The sequence below is a fragment of the Oreochromis aureus genome, linkage group 23 (genome assembly GCF_013358895.1).
Source record: "Oreochromis aureus strain Israel breed Guangdong linkage group 23, ZZ_aureus, whole genome shotgun sequence".
NCBI lineage: Eukaryota > Metazoa > Chordata > Actinopteri > Cichliformes > Cichlidae > Oreochromis > Oreochromis aureus.
Window position 1 is genome coordinate 18,002,024 of NC_052963.1, and position 18,171 is coordinate 18,020,194.

The following is an 18,171-nucleotide window of genomic DNA, read 5'->3' on the forward strand; positions in this document are numbered from 1 at the left end:
ATTTGTTTTGTTACAGCAGAAAGTAGACGGTGCAAAGTTACAGCAGCAAAAATTAAGAAAAAACACTGGACTAGAATAAGATAATAAGAATAAGATACTGTACACAATGTCCAACAGGGATGACAGCTTAGCCACTGTTCTTCTGTCACTCACCACCTCCACTGAGTCCAGAGGGCATTCGAGAACAGAGCTGGCCCTCCGGATAAGCCTGTTCAGTCTCTTCCTGTCCCCAGCAGAGATGCTGCCGCCCCAGCAGACCACACAGTAAAAGATGGCTGAGGCCACCACAAAGTCATAGAAGGTCTTCAGGAGTAGGCCCTTCACTCCAAAGGACCCGAGTCTCCGCAGCAGGTACAGCCTGCTCTGCCCTTTCTTGTAGAGGGCATCTGAATTATGAGTCCAGTCCAGTTTATTGTAGCTGTCCACAGCCTCAATGTCCATGCCTTGAATGTTTAGTGGTTGCAGTGGAGGATGTTTGTGCCTGCGGAAGTCTACCACCAGCTCTTTGGTTTTACTAATACATTTAATACATTCTATTGCCAAAAGCATTCACTTGTCCGCCTTTACAGACATTTAAACTGGATGACATCCCTTTTTTAATCCATAGGGTTTGATATGATGTCAGCCCTCCCTTTGCAGTTAGTACAACTTCAACTCTTTCGGGAAGACTTTCCGCAATATTTAGGAGTGTTTGGGGGAATTTTCCTCTAGAAGCACATTTGTGAGGTCACAGACTGATGTCGGATGAGAAAGCCTGGCTCACAGTCTCCACTCTGATTCATCTCAAAGGTGTTCTGTCAGGTTAAAGTGAGGACTCTGCACAGGATAGTCTTCCACACCAAACTCACTGATCCATGTCTTTATGGACCTTGTTTTGTGGACTGGTGCACAGCCATGTTAGAACATGAAGGGGCCATCGTCAAACTGTTCCCACTAAGTTGGGAGCCTGAAATTGTCCAAAATGTCTTGGTATGCTGAAGCATTAAGAGTTCCTTTCACTGGAACTAAGAGGCCGAGCCCAACTGCTGAGAAACAACCCCACACCATAACCCCCCCCCCCCCTCCCTCCACCAAACTTTACACTTGGCACAACGCAGTCAGACAAATACTGGTCCACTGGCAACCACCAAACCCAGACTGGTCCATCGGATTGTCAGATGGGGAAATGTGATTGATCACTCCGGAGAATACATCTCCATTGTGCTAGAGTCCAGTTGTGCAGTGCTTTACACCTCTGCATCCGACGCTTTGCATCGCGCTTGATGATGCAAAGCTTGGATGCAGCTGTTTCCATGGAAACCTATTCCAAGAAGCTCTCTATTCTTGAGCTAATCTGAAGGCCACGTGAAGTTTGAAGGTCTGTAGTGATTGACTCTGCAGAACGTTGGCGACCTCTATGAGCATCATGCCCTACCACTTTGTGCTATGCCTAGGCACGTGTAGGTGCTTGATTTTAAACATGGAAGTGATTTGAACACCTGAACTGAGTGATTTGGATGGCTCAGTGAATACTTTTGGCAATATAGTGTACCTCAGAGTGACCTACACTTGAGAAACAGTGAGAACATCACTTCATTTCCTAAAAGTTTCCAGAGCATCCTCTTCCACTATTACGTACTGTTCCTTTTAGTTACTGGTGTAGCTATAAATCCAATGGTGACAAAGGTCTGGATTCCTTTATTGTCATTTTGAACACACAAAAACACAAAAAAATCTCACTATCAGAATAGAACCTCATTAAAAGACTATCGTGTAACTTTCTGTTACACAATGAATAATGAAATAAAGTAATAAAAAAAGATGGTATAGCACTGAATAAGAACATTAAATTAAAAAAAACAATATATACAAAAACAATCTGTATGGCTTACATGTGCTCAGCTATTGTGCTGTCCATCCGTTTACGATGTGCATTTGAAATTAACTGTCAAGCTGTTATTGCTCTGATTTCCATGCTGTGATACTTTTTGCCTGAAGGCAGGAGAATAGTCTGTGACGGGGATGAGTGATGTCCCTCGTGATCCTTTTTGGCCTTGTCAGGCAGCGTTGTTGCACTAAGCCCCCAACAGGTGGCAGTAAGACCCCAACAATCTTCTCAGCAAGCTGCCTTTCGGTCTGAGACACTGCTACTCTCATACCACAGAGACACAGACAGTGTGCTGCACACTCTATGTGGTGCCTCAGTAGAAAGTGGTGATGACAGATGGGTTAAGATAAGTTATTTTTAACCTCCTGGGAAAATGCAGGAGCTAGTGAGGAGATGTGCAGGCTCCAGGTTAGATTGTTGGTCACATGCTCCACAATCCCCACAGCAATGTCTGTAATGTAGATCGGGCTGTGCATGGGCTGGTTTTGAACACCAGATCTTTAAAAAAAAAAAAAAAAAAAAAAAAAAAAACAGGTTGTTGCACCATTCTGCAAAAAGTCTCACCTCCTCCTGTACTCTCTGTCATTGCTGTCTTTGATGAGATGCTCCACTGTTGTGTCAGCCACGTAATTTGTGATGTAGTTATTACTGAACTTTTCACCACAGAGGTGGGTCATCATGGTGAAAGCAGGGGGGATTCGTGACATGCCCCTTTGTAGAGCCTGTACATAATGAAATGGTGCTTGATTTCTTATGTCCTGTCTGCTCAAATTGAGGCCAGTGTCCAGTTTTCCAGGGGGGCGATTCAGTCCAACTTGGCCTAGTTTGGTGATCAGATGCTGAGGTATTATCGTGTTGAAGGCTGAGCTAAAGTCAACGAAGACCTTTCAGACCTGTGCATTTTCCTTCTCCAGGTCTTCCAGGGTTAATCGAAGAGCAGTGGATACAGCGTTATCAGTGGAACGGTTTGTGACAGGGTACAACGGAGGTTCTGTGATCCTGTCTCTCAAAGCGTTTCATTTTTGTGGGTGTAAGTGCTACTGAGTGATCGCTGAGATTTTATACCATGCTGACACAACAGCCCGGCACAGAGAGATGGATGAATATAGATGAATATCTCCGTGAGGGGCGTGTCAGATGGTCTGCACATCTCTTGAGCGCAGACCTTGTTTCAGTGCTTGTTCCCTTTCTTGAGGTGATTCTCTTCAGAGCCCAGCAAATGTTAGCTGGGTCCAGACATAGCACCTGCTCATCATGCCTTAGGGTGTTTTTTGCTGCTGCTGTGCTGTTGAGTTTCTCAAAGCGACTAAAGTAGTTGTTGAGATAATTTAGGAATGCAATGTGATCACACAAATGGATTTAAATCTTCAAAAATATGGTGTGTGCCCATGTTTGCGAAGGCCGGTTAGCTCAGATGGTTAGACATGGTGCTAATAATGCCAAGGTCATGGGTTCAATCCCCGTACTGGCTAATGAAACTTGTCTGTCAGACTTGTTGGGTGGTGTGCACAAAGCTGGATTTCTGTAGGCTACCACTTCAAGTCAATGAAAAACTGACTTACTATAACTTGAAATAACCTTCAGGTTTTTTGGTTGGTATCAGTGTTGCAATGTTACAGCTTTAACTCCATTATCAGAAAAGGATAGGGTGGGAATAGGGTGAGATAGAGGCAGATGACCATGAAGTAGAACTTCAATGCAACAGAATTCAGTGCTTTCCTTTTTTAACCAATGTATTCATGTCAAATGTTTCTAATTTCCGTGACGCTGACCTTCTACTGATGAAGCATTGCATATAAAATATTGTAATTTATTATCTTTTCCCACATGATTGGAGCAGAAAAAAATAAAAGTGTTTTGCACAGCTCTCTCTATGCCCTTCCATATGACATGTTACTCGACATGGTTTCTTGAATTTTTTTCTCAAGGTGAACTTTGACCTTGGGCACTACTTATGTCCCCACAGCCTAGTATATTATTGTGAAGTTTGAAGACGATCAATAAAAAAAATTGTGGGTAGTATGTTTTTACTGATTTTCACATTTAGTGTGACTTTGACCAGATTTCACCAAAATGTAATTTAGCTCAAGTTGTTTTTGTTATCTACCATCACCCAAAATTTAAAAACTGTTAACAACCAGACAGACAGACAAACAGAACCACATATGCAGATGTGAGAGTGAAGAAAATTACAGATACAATGGAGAATAAATAAGACACAAGCAAATAAAACACATTATCAGTATATCCCATTTTATACATTAAGGCCATTTCATTTTATGAATATTTGCATTAATAATTAATTTCTCTTTATTATTAATTTTTGTACTTTTCGTCCTCCATGAAATAAGTTTCCTAGACTCGTCTGTTGCAACAAATTTAAAAGTTAACCATGCTCTTCCACTTTTTTATATAACATATTATTGTTTTTAACATCTAGTCTTGGTTTTAAATCATCCCAGAGAGCCACGGAGGCAGAAAGAGTCCAACGGTCCCCAGCAGACACACTATGATGAACATCCACAGGAAGATCCGGTCTACGACCATGGCCACATACTTCCAGTCCTCTTTCACCTGAGAGAAGACATAAAACCAAAAATGAGCCGGTAAACTTGGAGAAATATGTAAAACCCAGGCTGTCTTATGTTTGACACCCCTGATGTAAACTTTTGACCGCAAATCTATAACCAAAAAAATCCAATACTTGCCGAAAAGTCTGCATCTTCTGCTCTTAGGTGTTCGGCGATGTACGTTACTCCCTCCAGGGCGGATATGACAGCAGGAGACAAAGAAGAGTCCCACTGGTTCTGGGTCGAACCACACTCCACAGGAGGCGTATCCCACTCTAACCTGACAGTGGACCGTGTCTGGGGTAGGAGTGTATAGCCCAGAGACCGAGCAGAAAGACAAGACGGGGACCCAAACCTCTCCAAATGCTCCATGTTTGAGTAACCATGAAAGTCCCAGTGGTTAATTTCATCTCCAGCATCCACATCGGACTCCTGAGTGATCCAGATGCTGTGGGAGGGGCCCGGAGTCCGGAGAGGGAGGAGTTTATCACTCAGGTGGTGTCGCCTAAGAAAGGTAGATGGGTTTGTTGAAAAATTACAATAACATTGTAACGACAAGCAAAACATTGTGAAACTATAAAACAGAAAAACAAATGATTACAACTATCACCTTAAATTATATATTTTCCTTATTTTTACAACTACCTCAAATTATCAATATACTTCTACTGCCAGTAGGTGGTGGTAAAACGCCTAGAAGCTGTCTGCCAAACACAATTAAACAACAAAAAGAAGAAGAAGAGTTTGGAGGCTGCTGATGTATGGTGGGGCTGCTAAGTTATCTATCTGCAATGTGTATTAAAATCAGCCAAATGGTTCAAGCATATGATGAAAATAATAAACCTGTGCAGAGATTTTGTGGTTTCCTGTGTGGATTACCGCACCAACTCAGTCAAGAGCTAATCAATTGGATTGAATTAGCCAATCCTAAGCTTCAACTCATACACATTTGACCACGTAGAAGTCAACTAGACTAAGCTATTTATGACTCTATAAAAACCTGCAGTGCCTCTAATGGTCATAGAGGCTGCCTCACCTTGCAGGCCTGAGTCCATGATGCGGGCGCTTCATGCAGAGCCAGCGCGGCACCACAGACAGGAAGAGCCTCCGAACCCACCGGGGCATGGTGTGAGTCTCTGATGATCGGTGGTGCACATTCAAAACAAACACGGTGATGATGATTGAGAGCGTGACAAAGATCATAGTGAAGAGCAGGTACTCCCCAATCAGCGGGATGACTAGCGATGTGGATGGGATGATCTCGGTGATGAGCAGCAGGAAGACGGTGAGCGACAGCAGCACGGAGATGCACAGCGTGATCTTCTCGCCGCAGTCTGATGGCAGGTAGAAGACCAGGACGGTCAGGCAGGAGATGAGCAGGCAGGGGATGATGAGGTTGATGGTGTAGAACAACGGCAGGCGGCGGATCACGAAGTAGTAGGTGATGTCGGGGTAGATCTCGTGACAGCAGTCGTATTTCTTGGTGTTGTAGGTTCCTACAGCGTTGACGATTGCCCATTCTCCACTCTCCCAGTAGTCCTAGAAGTCAGACTCTTTTTAGCCACACTGACATCGTGCAGAGGGAGTTTAAAGTTAAAGCAGCAGGGGGAAAGCCTGTTACAGGAGAAAGCCAGGAAATAACAGAATAACAACAAGGAGGGGTTGGACTGAGAATCTGCACAGGACGCAAACAAAGCAGGGACTTGCTGGAGTGGAATGTGAAGAGTACCAACAACTAAAACTTCACCTGGCTTTACACACCTCCTCCTGCTGGTCATCCTTCCCCAGCATACAGTTCATCTCATGAACATTGTCCCCTTCCCTTGTCTTTGCACCTACAGCTTGCACCTCCATGTCCCTCTCAACTGAAAAAGTCAGGAAAGAGTTGTCTTGACTCTACTCTGGCAGAGCGGCTGGTCCTGATGGCATCGGCCCCAAAGTTGTGCTGCTCAGCTGTGTCTTATCCTCAACCTGAGTTTTAAACTGCAGAAGCTCCTGACTCTCTAAAGGACATTCTGTCTTGTCCCTGTCCACAAAAGTGTCTCACCCAACTACTTCCCACGACCACAGGCCAGCTGCTCTGACCTTACATGTCATGAAGACACTGGAGAGAATAATGCCCGACAACGATTATTGTTTATTGTTCTTTCCTCTTTTCTTTTGATAGTCATTTGTCTCCTGTGTGTTGCAGTTAGTTTTACTTCCCCTGTCTCATTCATGTTACCTGTTCCTCGTTTTCCCCAGCTGTGCCTCATGCCCCTAATTACCCCTTTGTGTATCTGTGAGTATAAATCGTGCTGTCCTTTGTCCTTTGTTACAGCGTAGTCTCCAAGTGTTGCAGGATAGAGAACTCAAATGCAGACATGTGGAGACAAATTGAAGAAACAAACTTACTTCTGTGCTTCAAAATCACACCATATTAACTCTTTCCCTATAAAGACAACATTTGATGACCTCCCCTGTAGCCTTAATGACACCTTTTAGCACCTCAGTATATCAGTTAAGATGTAGTTTGCAGACCATTATAAAAGTTTCCATGTTTTCAACCCAAGCTCAGAGAAGAGCTTCAAGGGTTCCTCCTAGTAGGTGTCCAAGGGGTAAAGAGTTAAAGAAACCTCACGTTTTACAACTCAGAAATCTCCCCAGGATTTGCGGTTTTTCTTTCTCTTACAAAACTATTCTGTGAATTTTTCCAGAACCTTTTGCTGCAGTGAAACATGACGCTGGGAAATACTTTGTTAATTAAAATATGAGCAGCCTGAGAGTTTGGCGGGCATTCTTATGTAAAACAAAACACATGTGAAGAGCAGATAAGAGGAGGTAAAGAGGTGCAGCAGGTGTTAGGAAGGAAATCACAAGAGAGTATGAGGGAGGAATGCAGAGGGGGAGGGGAAGCAGAGCAACCTCCACCCACGTGTTCCCACCTTCAGGTCCACGGTGTTCTCAAATGGCTCCAGGTCGATCTTGGCGCGGTCGTACGTCCAGGATCCGAACTTCATCTTGCAGCTCTGCTGGTCAAAGGGGAAGAAAGTGACGTCGATGGAGCAGGAGGACTTGTAGATGGCGGGCGGTACCCAGCGGACACGACCGGTGTAAAACAGCTGTGCCTTGGTCATGTGGGTGACGGCGAACTCCCCATCAGCACTTTAACGAGAAAAGAGAAAGACAGGGGAAGGAAAAATGGGTAAAGAGGAGTGAAAACTGACAAGAAAGAAAAGAAGGACCTCACAGCGGAGTTGTTATTCGGGTAAAAAGTTTTAATTTCATTAGTTTTTAACCTCAGAAGGTGAATCAATAAACCTGGAGCTATGCCCATTTACACGAGCTATGCTTAATAATTGATAGCTGAATGTAAACGACACTGATGCAAGCTCATTTTCACTGAAAGCGGAGAGAGTTTCATCTCCATCCAGACCAATTTTAATACTCCCCCGAGCCCCGAGGGCTGGAAACTCAACTAAAACTGTGTGATGCAACATCGTCGTGCATCCGCAACAGAATCAGGGTCATTTATTCAACAGCATAATTTGCATGCATCGCCAATTGATATGCAGGAAAATGCAGAAAATACCATCGAGTTGTTTGGCTCCATGTAAGTGACCTCAGCTCCTCTTTCGCTCTTCAATGAAGGAGGACCGTGTTATGGATCAAGCAGCTAATTGATCACTACAGATAATATCCAGGTCCACCTACAAAAAGTCGTCTCTGTTCAGGAACAGTATGTGTGTCCTTGAGCATCTGCTGTGAACATGACTCAATATTTTAAATCCAAATAAAATAATAGTTAATAATCCTTATTTACCCCCAGATGTTTTTGCAGGGTTTATAGAGATCTTTATCTGGCTTCATTTGCTCTTTGGATAGGGGTCACATGACAGTGGTTGAAAACTCAAGAGTTGTAGCTGAATAGTCAAGTTTTTCAGGAAGGTTCAAACTTAGTGAAATGATCCTGAAATATCTGCATGGGAAGCATTGTAAGAACAGGTCGGGCTCTGTAAATACGAAGGACAATGCTTCAGTGCTTCCTTTATTATCTTTAGGAGAGGATAATCTGGAACACCTGTTATTAAAGGAGATAATACCATCCCACAAATCATAACGACGAAAACAAATAATCCACATGGCTGAGAAGTGGCACAGAGCATGTAAATGTCCATTTATTTGTTTTAAACCTTCAGTCTGTTTCTTATGATGTTGGTGCATTGCACAGAGGGAATACGTTTTTATATATAAAAAATGTCCTAAATTAAGATTATGGGCTGTACTAAATTGATCAAAGTGAATTTAAGATTTACCCTAATTGTGTTTATTTGGCAGTTTCTATATTGCAGCCTGTCAGATTATCCAGAATTATTGGCCTGTGCAAAAATCTCTATATTTTGTATCTCAGGAGCTAGACTTTCTTGTCATGTTTAAAGAGGTGTTGAACAATATTTCTCCAAACTTTCTAAAGCTCCTCCTAAAATTGATGAACCAGTGTTGTGTCTACACATATAAAAGACAACTTAGCAAAGATTTTAAATTGTATCTTTAGGCACTGTACTAGCAGCCTGTCACAAAAACACATCAATTTATTTAGTTGACCCAAAAAATACAATTAGACAGACATATTTTCAGCAGATGAACACTATCTGAAAGTCATGTCCTTAAGAAACAGGAAAAAAATCCAGCAAAGACCTGACACAGGACCTGAGAGATGCACCAGGGCCTTCAGCTGATGCATCTACTGTTCACTAAATCCTCATCAGAAATGGTCTCGGTGGAAGTGTGGCTGTCAGAAGCCATTCTTAGTGAAGGAAAACAGGGAGAAAAGGCTGAGGTATGAAAATTAAACAAGAGCTGTGGCAAACGGTCTGCTGGAGTGATGAATTTGAAATGTTTGGTTCTGCTTTGGTTCATCATCAGTATATACATACAGAGGAGGTCAGGAGAGAGGTACAACAAGAGGGGTCTACAGGCATCTCTAAAACACGGTGGAGGCTCTGTCATGGTTTCAGGCTGCATTTCAGCCAGTGGTGTTGGGGACCTTGTCAAAATGAATGAATTATGAACTCAGAAAAGTACCTTCAGATTTTGATCTACCACATAGTAGTATCTGAAAAATGTTTAACTGATAACATTTTTCCTTTTTCAGCATGACATTGATCCCAAACACACTGCCAATGCAGTAAAATCATACCTGGATAGAAAAACACACAGTGGAGCACTGTCAGTCATGGATTGGCCTCCCCAGAGCCCGGACCTCAACATTATTGAAGCAGTGTGGGATCATGTTGACAGAGACCAGAACAAAAGGCAGAAACATCCAAAGAAGAGCTTTGAATGTCCTTCAAGAAACCTGGAGAACTATTCCTGAAGACTACTTAAAGACATGACAAGAAAGCTGTAACTATAATTATTTAGGCACTAGAAGCAGAAATACTATTTGTTATTAGTACAAAATATTTTAGTATTTATGTGTTGCTCGGTACCCTGTTTTCCCAATAGAATATAAAGAAATGAGGGGAAAAAACTGTATTTGGATTTTTTTTAGGATCATAGGCTGTCTCTTGAAATGTTTATTCTGTTATCTGCTCATTGAGGTCAGAGGAATCTTTCAGGAACAGACATGCTGTCCTCCAGAGAACTTACCGGTCAGTAGAAGGTGGTTTTGCACTTGCAAACCTCTCATTTCAAACATAACTTGTGCCTAAGAAGGTTGGGCGTGCAGCGCAAGTTACCGTGGCGATGCAATCTGGTAAGATGTAAAGAGCACCACTGTAACGCTGAAAGCCCTGGGTTTAACCTGGGGTTACCTCGCTAAGCCCCCAAATCCTGCTTCACAGTACAGGCCTCCTGGGACAGACTGATGTCATTGCTTCTCTGCTACTCTCAATGAATTTTAAGATGAGTTTGAAAGGATGAAGGAGGACGAGGAGGAGGGTGGACTCGTGAATCATGTGTGTGGTTTTTACTTGTTGTACAGCACAATGTCGGGCACCCAGATGAGTTCAGAAGGGACTCTGATGGACGTCACATTGTTGAAGTCGGAGGGACTCCACTGCAGCTTGTAATCCGTCCATTCCTTTCAATGAATACACATTTTTTAAGTCATTTTAGGACACAAAACACATTTAAATTATATTTAATTAACATTCAGACCCACTTTTTGGTTTCACCCACCTGTTTCAGCCACACATTGGTTGTCATCATCTGATTTTTCTCATCCTGTTTTTTGTAAATGAAGTGGACACAGCAAGTGAGCCATGCATTTAACGCATTAGTAGGTGCAACGGCGCAAAACAGAAAGGGGGAATATTTTTTAAAGCTTTGAAGGTATGGTTAAATTTCCTACCACATCTATAAGCTGGGCGATGGACAGGCCAAACTTGACGATGACCACGTCTGTGACGTTCTTCGCCGGTCGAGTCCACTTGCTGTAGCCTCTAAACAAACTCCTGAAGAGCTCGTCCTCAGTGTGAACACGATCCCAGTCCTCAGAGAGCACTGACGGAGAGGCAGAGACAGATCAGCAACACTGTTGGGTTCAGACTATCATCCTGCAATAGTTTGAAAGTGCTTCCTTTGTCTGAGCCAGCTTATGTAATCAGTCGTTCATGTCATGAAACCTTAAATAGTTTTCATCCAGTTTGATGCATTTTGCAGGTCTCATTTTACCTTCTTGCAAATCTCTAAGGAAGCTCTCACTCACTAAAACACATTTATACAGGCAAAAGTCAATCACACACACACACAGAGGCCTGTGCCAGAAAGTGGACTTTGAGTAACTTCAGAGGTGATCCTTGATGAAAATCAATGGTAGCATATGCTGCAGACATAACCTGGTCCGGAGTTTAGGTCTGTGAACACCCACACTTGCTTCAATAACTATTCCTGTCAATAAAGGACCAGTTAAAGATTTGGTGACGTATTTTCCTACTTTGAAGAACTTGGTGTCCTTCATGCTTTTTATCGAGAGAGTCTGATTTTCACTTTTCAAAATCTAAGACACATTTCTGGAAAGTTTCTGTCCTTTTTCTCAAAACTCTGAACCCAAAAGCTGGTTTTCAAACTAAATTCAGAACCTCTGATCTCACGATAACATATCAAAACAGGTTTTATGCTCAAGACCGTACAGTGTTGTCAGGTCAGGCGCAAGCAATTTATTAGAAACTCCAAAAAGTAAATGAACACAAAGCATTCAAGACTTTTCAACCATATGTGCAATTCTGCAAAAAAAATTAAGCAAAGACAAAAAAAATGACGCCTCCCACCAGAATCCTTCATATTGTAGGTCTTTCACTTTGTCCCATTTCCTTCTTTCACATAAAAACATATAATAAATTATTATTATCTATGTAATGCAGATCTCATCATGATTATATGCATCATAATATTATTAAAGCGAGTGCAAGTAAACTTTATATTCTATGAGGAAAATGTGAACAAGGTGCTGGAAACAACAACAACACTCAGGCAGGCTGTGGTGTTTAATGCATGCATAGTTGGTACTAAGGAGCCCAAATTGTGCAAAGAAAATTTCCCCCACACTATAACACCACCAGCAGCCGGAACTGCTCATACAAGGCACGATGGAGCCATCCTTTTACGTTGCGTATGTCTGATTCTGACCCTACAATCTGAGTAACATTTTTCCAATCTTCTATTGTCCAGTGTCAGGAAATCAATATCCTTAGTATCCTTATTTTCCTATTATATTGTTTTATGTACTTTAATAATGAAGGCTTGTAGAGCAAGGCCACCTTTGACTCACAAATAAGTGCTCAGCCAGACTGAAAAACAGGAAGTTTTAGTGCACAGGTATATTAATAGATAAGACCCAGAAAAGAGGGACTTTCCATATAAGCAATGTTCGAGCCTGTGTGACATGTAAAGTACCAAAATAACACCATATAAGACACAGCTTATGATTCTAATGTTAGAGAGCTCTTGCAACTGGCGTTTGAGCTGTGCAGGGGTCTCTCTCTTCTGGAAGATGATTGAATAAAAAGAAATATAAATGTTTTAACACACTATGAGTCGGTTTTCTCTGTTCTGTCATGGGGAAAAAAGGATCGGGGTTCAATACCAGTTTTGGTGAGGCCATGAGAACTGTAGCCTCAGTGTGGTGTGGTCTTTTGCTGCTTCGTGGTTTCATGTGTAGTTTGTTCAGAGATGGTCTTCTGCATACCTTGGTTACCAATGTTACAGCAGAAAAGAACACGTTTACAGCCTGCTAGAAATAATGGCTTTGACCTCTACCCTTCTATTTGCACACAGTGCTATCATCCTTTTTGCTCTTTGGAGAGCTGCATTTCTGCACTGCGCTGCAGTTTCTCTCTACATGAGGCAAAATAAATACACATACAGGACCATAAATCCCATGTAAGCTGTTTCAAGCACTACAGAGATCACAAGACTTCGGTTTGTTGTGGTCATGATCACCACAGACACGTCCTACTGACCAGAAAGCACCAAAAGCTCTTTATAGCTCTTATACTCTTTAAAGCTTGTCATTAACAGGAAATAGTTTCTTCACTGATCACTGTCTTGTTCACTGCACTTTTGCTGTGTAGAAACTGAAAGAAACATTTAAATATCTGCACTCTTCAGCACTTTCACTTCACGTTCCTCCTCTCTGAAGACCTTCCTCTTCCCCCATGGGTCATAGGTGTTCCTGATTTATCTCCTCACTTTTCTCCCCCTCCAGCCTTTTTAAAGGACCAGTCTGCATTTTCACTCATACTTCGCTTAAACCAAAGTCATTACAGTTGAGAGAGATGCTGTACCCAATCTCTGGAGGAAAAGCTATTACCTGAATTTTATTGTTCATAAAATTTCAAAGATTAGGATGTGATCTACTACACTTGGATTTAATTTGATTTTACACACAAACCATTAGAGATAATTGAAGTTAGTGTAAAACACTGAGTGTGGTTTTCCAGCGTTCATAACTCATTGGCGGAGTCCTTTCACGCTTGAAATAAAACTCTTTAATTCTCGGTGTTTGACCTTTCTGTATCAGATGTGATTTCTCTTGCAGGATAAATGAACACTGATGGTAACTATCTTGCTTTTCTGTTCAGCTCGCATCAAGAAAGCACTCCCTCCCTCACTCTCTGTCTCAGCTTTGAACTCTGGCGAGCCATCTGGCATCGCCAGCGAGCAATTTAGGATTAGCCAGAGCAAGAAACGGCGAGCCAACAGCACAAACTGTGCAAATGTGATGCCAGTTTTTCTGATTACATTGGCTATTTATAACTGGCAAAATGATGTCTCAGGTAAGGCTGTGCCAGTGGAGGACAAACAGTTATGTTGTTGGATTCCGCAGCAGTTTGTGTCCCTGGATTTAGCATAAAGACCCCGGCTGCTGTGTCTCATTTAGGACATGATTCAGGTTTAAGCTAATTTGTGTGGAGAATTATCAGTGAGCTTCAGTTTTTCTGAAGGATGAGTTGATCCTTTTTTGCCTGAATACTTAAGATTATGTTAAGTCTATAATCCGTTACTTTTTCACACCAAATGCACTAATTAAAATGCACCTTTTAAACGTGTCGCTGGGTGTGCAGCTTTGTAAACAAGCGTGCTTCACTTTACGGTTGGATCATTAGAATCACTACAAGTCCTCGATGGTTTTTACTCACAGGTCTTATAATAAAAAATAACAACCAGAAGAGTACACAGAGGTAACTTTCAGTTAGGATAGCCATCTGCAGTGCTGAGAAAAAGTATTTGCTCAATTCCTGATTTCTTTAGTTGTTGATATTTGTCACACTTTCACATTTCAGATCAAACAAATTCATCAAGTCTCATCTCACATTTACCCAAATACATCTTGATGATCCCCAAGACATTTGGGGAAAATGTTATCTCGCAGAAAAAAGCAGAAAACATCTGGCCTTGGAGAAGGAAATTCCAGAAGCCTTACCCGACCCTGTTGTGAAAAATTACTTGACTTTGATATTCAGGACGTCCTCCGTGTGTTTTGAGAAGAAGGTCCTTACCCGTTTTTTTGACATTCAGCTTTTAAGAAAATATACGGTTTTATTTAAGCTATATAATTTTAAGTTTTATTTATTAAAGCTTCTGAAACTGTACACTGAGTGATCGTGCTGTTTGAGTCTTATGTACTGGAACAAAAATAGAAGGATAGGCTTAAAGTTCATATTTATTTCACAAATAAAAATGGACCACATTCATTTCAATAAAAATTAAACAATTTAATAAAACTGAATCACAGAATAAAGTTGTGTCAAGGACTTAAGGAAACACAAAGACTTCCAATGCTATTTTAAAAAATCCTCCTAAGAGTGCAAACGTTGAAGGATTCCTCCACAGACCAAATCCTGCTTCACGTTGCAGGCCTCTGACTAAATGCCAAATCCAAATCCCATTTTTGCAAAGTGTTAACATGACAGTAACAGCAACCAGCTTAGAAGAAATGTTGAACTTTTCCTTTAACATCTATAATTTTGTTTTTTCTGTCTCAATGACAGATATTGCTGGTTCTGCAGACATTTTTGGCACCATGTTGGTCTGCTCTACTTTCTGATGACAACCTGTGGCCAAACAATCAGAGGAAAAAGGGAAAACAGAGAAGCTAACTAACTTTGGTGAAGCGTACCCCAAAAAGATGATGGTGACATGAGTAGGCTGTGGCCAAGAAGCGGACAAAGGTGATGAAATGGAAGCCATATTGGCAGAAAACGGTCCCATGAGGTTTAAGTTTTTGGCAGCTAAAGCAGAAACAATAAAGTTGATAAGGAACTTGGATGGGCGAACTAAATCCTGTCAACTCCGAGTATATCCAGCCTCAGGTGCAGCAGGTGGGGAGGACACAAAAAGGAACTCCGCGTTTGGTAAGGTCTGACTATTTAAGTTAGTTTCTAAAAAACCTGAGTTTTCCTCATGTCTGGGTTACTAAAGCCAGTTTTCTTGAATAGGGGCCTGCTCTTTATGGATGTCACAGGCTAAGCCGAAGATGTTGTGATTACTCAGGACACTGAAGTAGCTCTGCAGACATTTTTGGCAGACATTTTTGGTGGACCTATCAGAAGGCTCACAATCGATCTTTCTTTTTGTTCTTTTTTCTTTATTTTTGAGAAACTACTCCAGTTCGAATCTAGTAGGGATATCTAATATCCCGGTCTCCATGTGGCTGGGATATTACAGAAAACTTTGTCACAAATGTCAAACACTGAGATTTGTTTAAAGAGTGAAAACCCATCTAAAAACAGATTGGTTGAAAATTAAAAAATAGAATTTGATCACCACCATTTCTTAACAAAAGCTGACAATCAACATGCATATTTAAAATAAAACTCTTTTCAACCAAATTTATACTATTCAGCAGTCAAACATCTAGAAAGATATTAGACCTTTAATCAGCAGGCAAATCACTCAGTGGTTTAACATGAATCGGAAATCATTGAGATGAGTTTGAATTAAAGTCTATTAAAAGCCTGGAAAGACAGGTTTTCAGATTTTAACCAAATGTAGGCACTAATTTGAGGATCACAAGTGATCACTACCAAAACCATGAGAGAAATACAAAATGAATACTTCCCATTTCTATTTCAAGGACAAACATTTTATATAATCTTTGCATGATTTCTTAAAATTCTGCATCTAAAAGGTCTAAAAAGAAATCTTAAAGTTCTTAAAGTTTTAGAAAGTACTATCTGCATATACAATACAATACAGCTGTATTTGTATAGCACATTTCTGAGACTGCCAGTGCTTCAGGTATCCTCAACATTTCTTCTTCCTGTGACATATGACTTGTATCATTTTCACACTCAGTGACTCCTTATGCCCAGCCCATGGGGGCAGTGTCACTACCACAAAGCAGGGGTTTTACCTGTCCTAATTTACTAAGAGTAAAAAGCCAACATTTCGAGCCTGTTTTATTAACTGGGGACTTATTTACTTGAGTATCGTAGGCAGTTTTGTCCATCAAATGGTCCAAAATAAAAGGTAAATGCGTAGTTTTGTGTCAACTAAGGTTTCTCAGAATCATTGCCTTTGCTGTGGGTGATCAATGGTCATTCAACTGCATGAAGTTTAACAGAGCCACATGATCGCCTCACTGTAAGGGGTCTAGGGTTCAGGTTAATTTGTCTCCCATGCCTCAGCTTCTGCCACTTTAGCAGGAACTTCTCTTTCTCTCTCACCCCCTTCCCTTCTATTCTCTCCATGCTTCATTTCAGGTGCGCCAGCTCGCCCACCCCTGCTGCAGCTTATATGCTGTTCTCAGCTCCACCCCAGCACCAGATAAACAGCTTTGTCTATTTTCTCCTACTCACCTAAACTCTTCCGATTAGCCCTGACTCCTGACTCCTAACGCTCTGTCACACTAATTTCCCACTGTTCTACCACATCAGTTTCTGAAACTAGGGTGTAATTTTAAGCACCTAAAAAGACTTACAGGAACAGAAGAAGGGGGGTTAACAACTCTTAACCTTTCACAGGAGAGTACAAATAATGCCTTATTACCACTTTTGCAACAGGGGAAACATTCGTCCATCCCTCTTGAAATACCCTGAAAGCAGTCATTAATTCCAGATAGTTTGTGCATATATGCATGTTAGTTTTTGGTTTTTCACTTTTAAAAACCCCAGCTGATACCTTTTGAGAGAAATTGGTATGAAAATAGTCACAAATGTCCAAAATGTGTTCAGAATTTTGAGTGCTCACAAATGCCTGCTCCGCTCCACACACAAAAACAGATCACTGAACACTGTTTTACACATTTTTGCATTAAAACCTGGATAATTAGAAGTGTTTTTAAAGTGACAGCATCACAGATCTGATCGTTTTTTGCCTCAAAAAGCTTCCTGTGCTGTGCCAGCGTCAAAAAAACACATAATTTTCACTTCACCTGTTCATCACATAATACACATCTAAATGAGTGGAGACTAACTGAACTTTTGCAGTGCTGTTTGGGTCTGCTGTGTACTAAATCTGGATTTAAGCTCAGTCCTGACTCTGCAGGATGTTAATTTTTAAATGAAGTCATTATGAATATACACTCAAAAAAAGAGAAATATATATATATTTTTAAAACAGTACCAATTAAAAGTATAGCAATTAAGTAAATTCCATTAAATTTAATGTTTCACATTTTACTTGTGTAGCAAAATTACATGGAAAAAATTACATATAATCAAATTACTTAAAGTCAGCATAGCCCTTTGTGTAGATGCCCCAACACAGATAGTATAAAACACCTTTAAAATGCTACTTCAGTGCATTATTCATAGCAATAATAAATGTGAATGTGAATAAATGACTATTGACCTTCAATACGAGCCAGCAATAAAGGACTAAAAGTTTCAAATATTTTTTTGCACTGTCAGAACATTGCAGGAATATGCGATATGATTATTAACAGCCTTCCTTTACTCGATTAATTAGCAACACCGCTTTATAAATGTATCATGTCAAAACGGGAAAGAAAAAGTACCCCAAGTCTCACATAGTCACTGATTCCTTTAAGTAAAAGGGAGGCAACAAAGTTATAAAGTCAGGAAATCCGCATGAGATGACTAAAAGCTCCAGGGAAGTCACGGCTGATTTTTACCGTATAAATCCCATCAATCACTTTCGCCGCCTCTCTTACCGGAGTTGATGAGGATCCAGCAGCAGCAGCAGAGCGGCGTCAGGTCTCGTTTGCGCCCCATTTGAAGCGCTACAAAGGGATCCCAGCAGCGTTCACACGAAGATCAGCTTCACTCCGAGGTTCCCAGCTTTGTT

At 41.2% G+C, this 18,171-nt stretch overlaps 1 protein-coding gene across 1 annotated transcript; it reads right to left on the minus strand.

The window, feature by feature from the left end:
• Window positions 1-3,913: 3,913 nt before the first annotated feature.
• On the minus strand, window positions 3,914-18,171 carry LOC116312265 (neuronal acetylcholine receptor subunit alpha-2-like). The gene is made up of 8 exons (XM_039606535.1): window positions 18,038-18,171; window positions 10,772-10,923; window positions 10,600-10,644; window positions 10,392-10,501; window positions 7,362-7,581; window positions 5,474-5,976; window positions 4,576-4,942; window positions 3,914-4,441 (listed from the first exon to the last, which is right to left on the minus strand). The coding sequence occupies exons 1-8, from the start codon at window positions 18,096-18,098 to the stop codon at window positions 4,316-4,318; spliced, it is 1,584 nt and encodes a 527-aa protein (XP_039462469.1). The 5' UTR covers window positions 18,099-18,171; the 3' UTR covers window positions 3,914-4,315.